The following is a 12,506-nucleotide window of genomic DNA, read 5'->3' on the forward strand; positions in this document are numbered from 1 at the left end:
ACATTATTTTTAGGTGACAACTTTATTGTGGAGATTGTGAAATCCTGTATTTTAAGACATTGGACTTAGACGTGACCTGGTTTATTGGCGTACCCAGTTATAACTCTCAGCAGCCTGGCACATAATTGACGCATTGGAGTGTGCCCCAAACTGGTCCATTTTCATCTCTCCAGTTTAACAGCTACCATTGCTCCTTCTACTCAGCTATCCATGATGGAAAGAAACCATAGTGCCTATCCTGATTCTTTCCTTTGTCCATCCACATCTAAATACTCACTGACCAAATCCTAGGTGTTCAAACACACCAACAAAACATTAGAAACTTTTCTTTTCACATGTCCACAAGTGCAGATGAAACGAGGTTATTACTGTCCCCACTGCCTGAGTACTCTCATACAGTCCTCCCTGCTGGAGCACTTTTATATAATCCTCCCTGCTGGAGCACTCTTATATAATCCTCCCTGATGGAGCACTCTCATACATCCTCCTTACTGGAGCACTCTCACGTAGTCCTCCCTGCTGGAGCATTCTCACGCAGTCCTCCCTGCTGGAGCATTCTCACACAGTCCCCCCTGCTGGAGGATTCTCATACGGTCCCCCTTGCTGGAGCACTCTCACACAATCCTCCCTGCTGGAGCACTCTCATACAATCCTCCCTGCTGGAGCACTCTCACACAATCCTCCCTGCTGGAGGACTCTCATACAGTCCCCCTGCTTTTCCCATATCTAGTCTGACCCACTCTGCTGGTCCTCATGAGTGATGTTTTCACTCATATTTTCCTGATTTTTTTCTTACATCCTAAAAAGTTTCTGGTCTGCATTTCTACAAATCTACCTTCTTTTCATCTTCTTTATATAACTAACAACTCTCTCGTTTTTAACTCTGATCCATGCTGGTGTCTTGCCTCCAGAAAGCTTTTCTGGAATCCTCATTCTAGAGCACTTTCCAGGTGCAGTTTTCTAACAGCCTTAGCTTTCTTTCCTACTGTATGTAATAGCGTTTATCCAAGAGATTGTTTCTCTGACATCTCTGTCATTTAAGCTATGGGATTCACAAAAGCGAAAACCAGCTTTGCTTTATTCCTTTAAATATTACTTATCATCAAATTGGTTCGCTACCATATGAGACATACTTAATAAATACTTGTTACATAAATGAAAGAAGCCACATATTTTAATTTAATATGCACACATGAACCCACACACAAACACACCCACACCAACACCTCTGCCTGATTCTAAAATTTACCCAAAGCATATTTCAGAGGGAAAGAGGAGTGAGCATAGAGTGACCTACTGTAAACTTGAGGTCTATACCATACCTAAGAATGCAACACAATTCAGGGAAATTACTTTCCCACAAAATAAAAGGAACCAAATACTCGTATTCCACCGACAGGGAGAGCTACTGTCATAAGACATTCATTTGAATATAAATTTGTAATTTGGGGTGCTAAGAAAATTTTAGATTGAATTCTCAAATAGATAGTTTAGAATAATTAGAAAAGAAGGTTTTGTTGGTTGTAAGTTTATATGGACAACATTTTTTATGGCTAGAATTTCTAGGAACAGATTTTGATTTCAGCAAAGTGTTTAATAAAAATGGCCAAGAAATGAAGAAGGCCACAGTGACGTTGGGGAGAGTCTGGAGAGACGGCTCAGGAGGAAAATGCAGCTGCCCGGGGATGAAATCCCAAACCTAGATGTGAAATCCAGGCTTCTCAGGGTCTATTTGTAACCCCAGTGCCTGGAGGCACAGGCAGGAGGAGGCCAAAGCTCACAGGCTCCAGGGTCAATGAGAAATTCTATCTCAATAAATAAGATGGAAAATGACTGAGATCTCCAGCATTGATCTCCGGCTTCCACGGGCACATCCGTACACACTCCTGCACATGCAAGTGCACATACAAACACACAGGCAGACACAAACTCTGCACACAGATAAAACAGTGCACATACAAACACACAGGCAGACACAAACTCTGCACACAGATAAAACAGAGCCAAAAAGCTGTAGATACCTTTGAAGAAAGTTGAGCTGTGTATTCTAAACTCATTGGTATATTTTTGAATTTGGTAAAAGTAAGAATCCCTAGTAGGATAATTAGGTGAAAAAGGCATATGGTTTTATTTGATCTGTATTCTTAACAATGACTTCAAAGAAACTAACGGCTCATGATATTTTAATATGCCACATTTATACATATATGGGAAATGTGTCCAGCTATGTCTTACAATTAGGGCAATAAGAATTTTCTTTAAACTGGAGGAAATAAACCTGAAGTAACCAAGTGAAATAAACAGAACTTAAGAAAGATCACATATGTAAGTAACGTTATATAGACAGAGAAGACCGTATGTTTTCAGGAATATATATGTGTGTATATATACATATGTACTTGAATCTCACCAGAAGGTGTAAAGAGTTAATTTTTTCATTGATTGTTGTGATATATGGTCAGAAGTGAGGGTCTGACATACACCACAGCAAGAAGGGACCATGGGGATGTAGTGACATTTCAAATGTATTTTAATAAATAAAGCCAACCTGAAGATCTCAAAGAAAAACAGTCAGCTACTGGCTCTTACCTTGACATCAGTCTGAAATGGCGATCCTGCCTCCAGGGATCTTAGAATGAGACAGTGTGTTGAGAGCTGTTTCCTACCGTTTTATAATCCTCTCTCGGACTGGGATTAAAGGCGTGCACCACTGTGATTAAAGGCATGCACTGTCTGGTTTCTACAGCAACTAGTGTGGCTACTGGGATTAAAGATGTGTGTCAGTTACCATGACCTGGTCTGTAAGGCTGACAGTGGAGCTATTTTACTCAGAGATAGTCAGGCAGGCTGTATTTATTAAAATGCAGTTGAAATGCCACTACATGAGGGCACTGTGATCAGTGAGACGTTGAAGTCAGTGTTAATGGTCAACTTGACAAAATCTGGAATCACCTGCATACAACATCTACAACATGTCAACAAGCGGTGAACAAGGAAGCCATGAATTCAAAAGAGAGCAAGGGGTGTGGGTGTCTGTGCAATGGTTTGGAAGGAGGTTTCCTCACTTGGGAAGAGAGAAATTATACAATTATCTGATAATCTTAAAAAATAAACTAAAAAAAGGCATAAAAAGTTACACATTTATGCTTTTAAAGCAAGTGAATGCACACAGGATGGGGAAGAGTGGCCATTTAGTCCTACAGGCAAACCACCTGGGCCATTTAGTCCTACAACCAAAGGCTTAATATCATTCAGAACTATAACATGGCTACTAAAGATGCTGACACGCATAAGCTTAAGCTGAGAAGCCTTTACGCACCTATTTATTCTTTGCCCCCCACCCCCTTCTCGACAATGAGATCCAAGTGCCAATCCTCTACCTGGGTTTACAGGCCACTTCCCTGTCCTGCCATTGGAGGATTGGGTGTGGCTTACTTCCCTCTGTGTCCATGTTCCTTAATCTTTCTATTAAGGGGGACCTCAATGTACAATCCTGCCCCTCTAGTGGCCAAAGAAGTAGGATTACGGTAAGCACTTAGCAGTTCTGCGCGACTTTCTGGAGTGTGCAGGGGGAGGCAGCAGTGACACATGGCGGAGCAGCAGGCCACCATCCCTGTCTTCAGCTGCTCCCTCTCCTTCCTTTTTAGGCAATCAGCAAATGACTGCACTTGTCCTTCACATCGTAGTCCCTCGCATGCCACAGCTCTTTGGTCCTCGGCTTCCCTCGCCTGCCGGACGCCCGTGGCTGGTGCTGTCTACATCATACATCCAGCCTACATAAAGGTGCATTCTAATGCAGTCACGTCAGCAGGACCTCACTAACAGAAACAGGCAGTTCCCGGAGAATGGTAACAGAGAGATCTCTAACAGAGATATATTAACAGTGTCCTTCATCAGTGAGTGAGGGACTTCACAGTATGTGGAGTTCACAGTCTCTCTTAATATGCAACCCAACATAGGTCTGAAAAACGCCCACCGCTTCTGCTTTAACACTCCGCTGGATCCAGCTCTGCCCTGAACAAAGTCCAGGAGGGAAATGAGTTAATCATAAACTCTGGAAGGCAGATATGGGAACGATGGAGGGGGCTTGTTCTTTATTGTTTCATAGAGAAATTCTATAGCCAGTCAGCAAAAAACAGGTCAATCAGCCCTCCCTACAGGGAAGCTGAATTTTTCCCTTTATCCATCCCTGTTCTGGGTTCAAGGCTGGCCCAGGCACTCTGGAGCGCTTCCTAAACTCCAAAACACAGTCAGAGTTCCTACCTCATCTGAATGAATTGAAATTGATGCTCTGGCAATGCTGGAGCATGTGTGGGCAGCCCATATATGACGGTTCTGTTGAACTTGTCCATATTGGGGTTCATGGTCTAAGTTGATGAGGATGACTGACGAGGTCTCTTCCTCAAGAGGGCACCAGATCTCATTACTGTGAGCCACCATGTGGTTGCTGGGAATTGAACTCAGAACCTTTGGAAGAGCAGGTAGTGCCCTTAACCACTGAGCCAACTCTTCAGCCCTCCTACCTCATCTGGTTATTCTGAAAGTCCAGGGATAATAGAGTACAGTTCTTAAATAGCTCTGAAAACAGACTCTTGTGAGTTCCACAGTCCTGACTTTCTTTAGCAACAGTTAGTGCTGCTTCCATAATGCTGGTTACAATTCCTCAAAACCCCATTACCACCCAGTTTTGGCATGTTATAATTGCCTGTAATGATGAGCCCTACAAAGGGGCATTGCCGATGCTTTTCTGTTTGCTCCACACAACAGAAACTCAGTCCAATTCAGGGGCTTATTTTAGTCCATTACAGAAAAAAAAAAATGAATCTTAAGTATGAGAGCGAGGAGAGTCTGAATTAAATGGAAATGCTCCAAGAGACCCCATATCCACTTCCGTCCCCAGGAAGTGTTACAATGTGATGTGCTTTTGTCCCCTGTACATTATACAAGGGATAACATTTATTTCTTTGAGTTCCGATTTCTGTGATTCTGAGGCTGTGAATCTAAGTCACTATTTCTCCACCAACAAACACTCTCTTAAATAGAAATGCAAGTATTTCATTCCTGCCACTGCTGCGGTATAGAATGTGCCAAGTCCTGGCAGACAGCTGATGTATTCCAAGCCGAGTCTTCATTACAATGTGAGGAAATCTTCCCGTTGGTACAAAAGAAGTTCCTGTCTTTTCAAAAGATGATGCAAAATTCTGGGTTTTATATAGCACCCTACAAATACAAATGCTTATACGTAAGTCTGTGAACTAGGGGCATCACCATTCTTCCTGTCTGTAGCTACAAAAGTACCTTTCACTGAATGGGCTCGATAACAATTGCTAATCTGTGGGGGAAGAAATCATACTCTCAACTAGGGTCTATGTTAAGTGCTATTGTTCAGGATGGAGCTACTGTTATAAGTACCTCACCCCCCGCTGCAGTTTGATTTACACATGACTTCCAGAGGCTTACATGTTTGGACATTTGCTACCCAGCTGGCATTGTTTGGGAAGGCTGCAGAACCTTCAAGAAGTAGAGTCTCACTGGAAAAAGTGGATCACTAAGGGTGACCCTTGAGGCCTCGCAGTCCAGCCCCACTTCTAGTACCCTCTCTGCTTCCTTTTTTGTTTGTGAATGCAATGCCTCCAACCAGCCTTCTGTTCCTGTCATGATGACTTGGCTGCTGGCTACAGATCCTCTCTCTCACAGTGCACTGCATCCCTCTGGAACGATAGGCCTAAATAAACCCTTGCTCCCTTACGTTGCCTTCATCAGGGTATTTTTACCACAGCAACAAGAATTGTAACCAAGACATTCCCCCTTTAGAGAAAGACCCAAGGTCAAAGGTGGTTTCCTTAAGGGCATAATGTTGGTAAGTGGCATTAGCGCTTAGCCTTCTAGACTCCCCCCAATTCTAGAGACTCCCCAAAGCCACTAATCTATAATGCCTTCAACATGAGAATTCCTACATCACAAAATTGAAATATCACCGCTGTATTTGTTCATGGTGATTTTCAAAGATATAACAAATGTTTAAGGATTTATTTACTTGTATTTATAGAGTGCTTTCTTACATATATGTATGAGTACTACATATGTGCAGTGCCCGTGCGGGATATCTTATCTGTATGTGAAGTGACGGTTGTATGTTGGCAATCCAACTCAGGTCCTCAGCAAGAACAGCGGGTGCTTGCCACTGCTGGGGTGGTCCCATTATGACAGTCTCTTGAGGGACTGAATAACATGAGGAGCCTCAGCCTTCATGTGTTCCTTCATCTGGGAAGAATGTCCTAATTGTTCTCCAGATCAGTTCTCTAATATAGCCAAATGTTTTACGTCTGATTCAACGTAATTAATTATACCCATACTTGTTTGAGATGACATCTATACATGTAACTCTTGTATAAAAAAGGAAAAACTAGCATTGTGGGAGGAAGCGGAAATGTTTTACACGTCATACCTTGCATGTTGCCAGTATCAGTAGATAAAAGTAGAAGATAAATCCACAGACGCGCCTAGCCCACTGACCGTGGACCAGTATAGGCTCTCTTCTCTGCTCAGGATCAAAGGGCTGGATTGTTCGATAACCATAAAGATGAAATCAACTGACACTTCTGTTTTGTATGAGGTAACCGAAAACAAGACACTAAATGACTCACCCAAGGTCACACAGCTACCACTTAGAAAGGCGGGCACCTTCCACTGGGCTGATAGCTAAGCCACAGTCTGCTAATGGTATCCATATTGCCTTTAAAGACTAGCGTCCTTTCTTAGATAAAACAAAGGCTACAGGAGGAAAAGGTGGAAGCAAGAACTTCGCATTCCTTCCAAAGGCCCAGCGAGGCAGTGGGGAGACAGCTCAGCACACTTACGCTGGCAAGCCTGGTTATCATCCAGGTAATACCCAGGGAAGCAGGTGACGCTGCAGGTACCAATGTGGGTCAGAACCAGACCGGCGTCACAGGAGGAGCAGGAGAACGGTCCTCCGTTCTGACAGCTTCTGCAGGAAGAATGGCATCCTACGGAGAGAAAAGAGAAACAACTAAAAACTATGAACCCGGATGCTCTCCTTCTGATGCTCAGTGTGGTCAACTTGCCGTGACCTAGACTCGTGAGGAGACAAAGCTCCACGTATGTTTGTGGCAGAGCTTCCAGCTGAGGTTAACTGAGACGGACGGTGCAGTCTAAATGGAGGCAGCACCGTTGTGTGGGCTGAGGCCCTGGATTACAGAGGAAAATGTAAACTGAGCCCCAACACTCATTCCTCTCTACTTCCCAACTGGGGATGCAGGGGAACCAGTTGTCTTACACTGAGGCCCCCCATTTTCCTGCCACAAAGGGCTGCACTCTCCAACTGGGAGACAAAATAAGCTCCTTTCTGTCCAGCAGTAGGAAAGCAAGGAAGGCACCCCCAAAGCAACATGTGGAAATGAACACTTCAGATGGGGCCAGGTTGGGCAGGCTGCTGCTCTGCACAATGCCGCCAGCCTCCTTTCTCTTGGAGACACCAAAGCCTTCTCTGACCAATAGTACATCATCACCGCCCTGCCCCTGCCCCACCCCCACCCCGTCCGGCACTTACTCACTTTTACAAGCGCCTCTCTCTGCATAGTGTCCAGGGGGGCAGTCAGCCACACAGTGATCCCCGAGCAGCAGGTGGCGGGCATGCTGGCACTTTAGGCAGACACTACCGGTGTCGTGGAGGTTAGCCACACAGTGCTGGCACAGAGGGTGGCAGTCTGGGGAGGGAAGAGGAGGGAAACAAGTACTGAGGCTCAAGCGCCAAGATCTAATCAGTACCCCACAGGGCAGAGGGGCTTCAATTGCCGCAGCCTCAGCGCAGCTCAGCCATCTAGAGAGGAGCCCCGAGGCCTCACCTTAGTAAGAAGCTGAGGACTTGTACAAATCACGGGCTTGAGGTTTTTAGTAAATGGTTTTTAGCAAATGCTAGGCCTAGCACAGCAATTGAGTTTTCATTTCTTTCCAACTGAACGACCTTCAAGTAGTAGGGCTTTGTGTGACAGGTACTTGACGAGGTGGAGAGAACCGTCAGTCCAGTAGAAACAGCGTGATCGCTACTTGTAACTTCTTGCCCCAGCCCAGGAGCAAGAACCCTCAAGGCTATGAGTCCTGTTGCAGCGCAGGCTCCGAGCCGGCCACAGGAGTCCTCCGCGTGGCCTCCAGAGCCAGAGCTCTGGGTCCAGCCTTTGGCATGGGGAGAGTGGGGTTAGCAGATAATTGGATTGAGTTGCTTGAACACTTTAGTCTTTAAGTGAGGATAGGATTATAATGAAGGGCCGTGAGTGGAAAAATCATTTTCCGAACCTGATAGATGGTTCTCAGCAGCTCTGTCATAGCAGCGGTGATTAAAGCCATAAAACAAATTATCTTGTGCAGCCGGCACACTCTTGTTCTCACTCATATAATAGTCATCCTTTAATACAGAGCTCAATTGGGTTCGGCTGCCACTGTGGGTGAGCACGTCCTCGGCTCTGCCTTCAAGTGGTAATTACCCTCAAAGTCCCATTCATAATCCTCCATCGCTACGGCAGAAGACACCCAGGGATTCCAATCACGGCCAAAATGAGAAGAGTTCAGGTGTAGGACAGGCAGGAAGGGCTCTGGCTTTGGGCCCTTTCCAAGTTTCCCCCAGGAGACTCTGAGCACGCGTCTACACCTGTTTCTACCCTACCAGGGCTCAGATGTCTTGTTTCAGCTCTTGGCATTACAGGTCATGACAGTGATTGGGCCACGTTTGCTCTTTAAAAAGCCCATGTCAACAACACAGATGGCATCCGTGATCCCTAACAGAGATCTGACTCCTGCGCTTTTGGGGAAATGTTAACTATTGATTAAACTGTTAATCATCTACAGATATTCTTAGTACAGGAAGCACATCTCATTCCCACGCCGGCACTCCAATCAGTGTGAGACCATTACCTTAGAGACCCGCAACTGCTGCCCAAAACGTTCAGTCAAAGGATCCTGTTCAAAAACGTCCACTCTTCCATCACACAAAACCGAGGACCCTGACCTTTTCTGAGCGTGAGTTTCAAATAGCAGGCAGCCTTTGGCCGGCATTAGAGACAATATGTGGTGCCATAAGAGCCAAATGAATTCTTACTACGGCCCTTCAGGCCATCACCAAGGAAATAGCGACCGCACTAAGGGAAATATGAGAAGGAGGCTGTTCCCTGCCTCCCATGACTGTGTATGACCTGCATGATGCCAAGCACTTTGTTCCTACCCTGTGCTGCCCTCGGAGGGTAGAAGCACAACTTTGGAGGTGTGCCTTAAGGAGTTGAAGTGCTTCAGAAAATACGAGCGAAGAAGGCAGCGTCCTGTGAGGATAGAAGCCCAGGAAACACTCACTACCTCCTAAGGGGCCAGTAGCTGGGGTGCCATGAGCTCATCCTCCTCCAGTTAAGTGTAGGCAGAGCACTCTGGGTTTGGGCACACGTGGACAAGATTTGCAGATGTTCGGTTGGGCTACAGAACAGCTGCAGCTGACTGAAGTTTTCTCAGCCAGAGACAAGAAGGACAATAATCATCACGGTGACACTCTGAGGACACAGTCAGCAGGTCTCTGGAGCAGTCTGAGGGGAGGGTAAATCAGTATATATTGATTCGTCTCATCCCGGGGAGCTCTGCAAGCTGTTTGCATGAAGAACAAGATGTGTATCTAGTACATTATCCAGCTGTGGCAGGGCTGTGAGCCATCCTTTCTGTTCTCTCAGCAGCCCTCCCCAGACCCCCTACTCCTCCCAAGAGGCCACGCCCACCAAGTGGTCTTCAGGAAGGAAGACATAGCTGAAGGCAGTGGTTTGCTGGGTTTGGGAGGAGTAGGTCCTGAGGTTACAGTTCAGCCTGGCTTCTGGGTTAATTTTATCCGCCTCTTGGTTACCAAACAAGAGCAAGCCACTACTCTCTCCTACCACCTAATACAACTTTCCCCACCATAATGCGAAATATCCCCTAAAACTGTGGACAAATAAAACCCTCTCTCTCTTCCCTTGCTTCTCATCACCCAGCTTCCTTCCCTTCCGAACACCTACCTAGGTATGTCCCGTTTCAGCCTCCACAACTATGTGTCTTGAAAAGGTCTCTGGTGGACTCCAAATGACAACACTGACTGGATTCCTCTTTATCCTATCAGAAATACCGCAACGCGTGATGCTCGGACCAGCCTTTCTCCTGGCCGGGCTTTCTCCCCTCCTGGCTTAGTTTATCCCATCCCGGCATTGGTTGGGTCCTCTTTCTATGGCTCCAGTTGACAGGCATACTAGACTTCATCGCAGCCCCCATGATGGCTAGCCTTGGCCATCCTCTTGAGACTTAGAGCCACACTTCCGGGACTGTCTAGGGCAATGGTTCTCAGCCTTCCTAATGCCGTGACCCTCTAACACAGTTCCTCAAGTCGCGGTGACTCCTACCAAAAGATTATCTTTGCTGCTACTTCATAACTGCAATTTTGCTGCTGTTATGAATTATAATGTAGACATTTGCATTTTCCTGTTTGGCCCCTCCCAAAGGTTGAGGACCACTGGTCTGGGGTTGTTTAAATGCAGAAAGAAAGCTATAAGTGCAGAGGGAAGAATCATCTTGAATGTGAGCGGCACCACGCTCACAGGCTGGGGCCAGAAACTGAATCAAAAGGCGAAAGTTGACAACATTCATCTTTCCTTGTCTTCGCACCTCACATTTCTGCCGTCCTATCTTCTCCGTAGAGCTTTCCCTACCATACCTTTCTCTGTTCCGAGTGTTCTCAAAAGCTAAAAGGCAAAACAAACGTGTCTTTCCTCAAGTTGCTTCTTCAGGGTGTCTGATCACAGCAAAGAGAAAAGGACCCAACACACCCTCCCATGGATTCTGCCCTCCCAACCACGTCTGTGGAAACCTCAAAGCCAACGTGGCGGGATGTGCGCACTCAGATCCCAGAAGGCAGCGCAGAAGGGCTCAAGAGTGCAGACTGCAATTACTCAGGACCCCGGCTGCCTTCCATAGCTCCCTGTTAAAGCAGCCGTAAGAAGGCATCCATCAACCCCATGGCATATCACATGGCGTGATCGAGTGGATACCCAGAGGCAAAGGAGGAATCAATAAATGACATCTGAAAATATAAAAGTCAACCATGAGTTGCCCACAGTGTCACATTCATCCAAGTTAGATTACAGCTCTGCCTTCCCCCGACGAGCGCAGCGACTTTGGTTGCAAGGCTGGACTTTCTCCTTTTGTTCACAGCCTATATTTATTCTGTTGTTCAAGGGGTCACATTGAATACCCAGTCCTATGAATAAATTCACTCCGAAACAGCAGTCTCGGGGAGTTCCTGCATTAATCCCTTCGCACTCCCGCCATACATACACCGGCCCCAGCACAATGCCACTTAAAGAGATATGCCGTGGGATCCCGGTGTGAATCACGGTTGGTTGACTGATTTTTATTAAACTAAGGGAAGAAAGAAAAATACATTTCTAAAATCAAGGAAACAGCTTTTTTTTTTTTTCCTCAGAAGCTTGGAATCAAAATCTTTTTGGAAAAAAATTCCTTGGGAGACCTCAATGACGGATGATACGAGAAGCCAGAAGCCAGATCAACTAGAGCCCGAGGATCAGCATGAAAGTTCTGACTTACACTCAGAGAGGTATTGTCCCGTAGGGCAGACACGCAGCTCAGGACGTCAGGATACAAGTGGCCAGTCCCACTTGGCATCACCTGCAAGTTGGCTTAAGACTCCAGCCCGAGAGCTGTAGTGATCTACATAGAAGAGGGGCTATGCAGTGTTCAAGATATATTCAATGATTTTATTTCTCTGACAGCAAAGCTAGCTATAGAATAAAATACGAAAAATAAATTTTCAAAGTATAAACAAAAAGCAAGTTACCTTAGGAATGATTTTCAGAGTTCAGAGCTACTACCGTTGACATTTTATTTTCTTTTGTGCTTTTTCTCCACAAACTTGCCCATGTAGATTTTTACACAGACGAGATTATAGATGAAATGTGGACACACTGCACTTTCAGCCCCATCCCACCATTATTTCCACATGCCATTAGGGACGTCTTGTCAACACTGTTTTTAAGGACTACATGATATCACGGCTTCAAGTCAACAAAGAGAAAAGGTCATTTTATTACAGTGTGCACAACTGTCTCCACGCTTCTACTTAAGGCCACAATAGAAAGCTTTGCGCATACATCTTTATCTGCATTCCTGATCATTTTCAAAGGACAGCATTAAAAGGGCGTAACTAATAATACCATACGAGCTTGTATTTGCGGCCAGTATTGTCTCAATGGCCACCATGCAAATCTCTTCTGAGAGACAGACTGCATCACACCATCCTGTCCCCTTGGTAAATGAGAAAACCGAGATGGAGTGCTTAGGTAAGGACTGGCTCACACAGGCCAGATCCAGATGGACGCAGGCATTTACCACGATGGGCGTGAAAAACAATGCACAACTCGTAATAGGCATTAGAAATTTCTTTCTAGAATGTTCCTATCATTTTGTGTTTC

The 12,506-nt window shown here is 45.6% G+C and overlaps 1 protein-coding gene across 1 annotated transcript in view; it reads right to left on the minus strand.

The window, feature by feature from the left end:
* Fras1 (Fraser extracellular matrix complex subunit 1) overlaps nucleotides 1–12,506 on the minus strand; it is a 409,549-nt gene that overhangs the window by 142,331 nt on the left and 254,712 nt on the right. The window contains exons 21-22 of the mRNA XM_087908851.1: nucleotides 7,575–7,727; nucleotides 6,861–7,007 (exon numbers count right to left, since the gene is read on the minus strand). Coding sequence (XP_087764977.1) covers nucleotides 6,861–7,007; nucleotides 7,575–7,727 — 300 coding nt within the window. The remainder of the gene's footprint in view (nucleotides 1–6,860; nucleotides 7,008–7,574; nucleotides 7,728–12,506) is intronic.

This window comes from Myodes glareolus, chromosome 8, assembly GCF_982192425.1.
Source record: "Myodes glareolus chromosome 8, mMyoGla1.1, whole genome shotgun sequence".
Taxonomy (NCBI): domain Eukaryota; kingdom Metazoa; phylum Chordata; class Mammalia; order Rodentia; family Cricetidae; genus Myodes; species Myodes glareolus.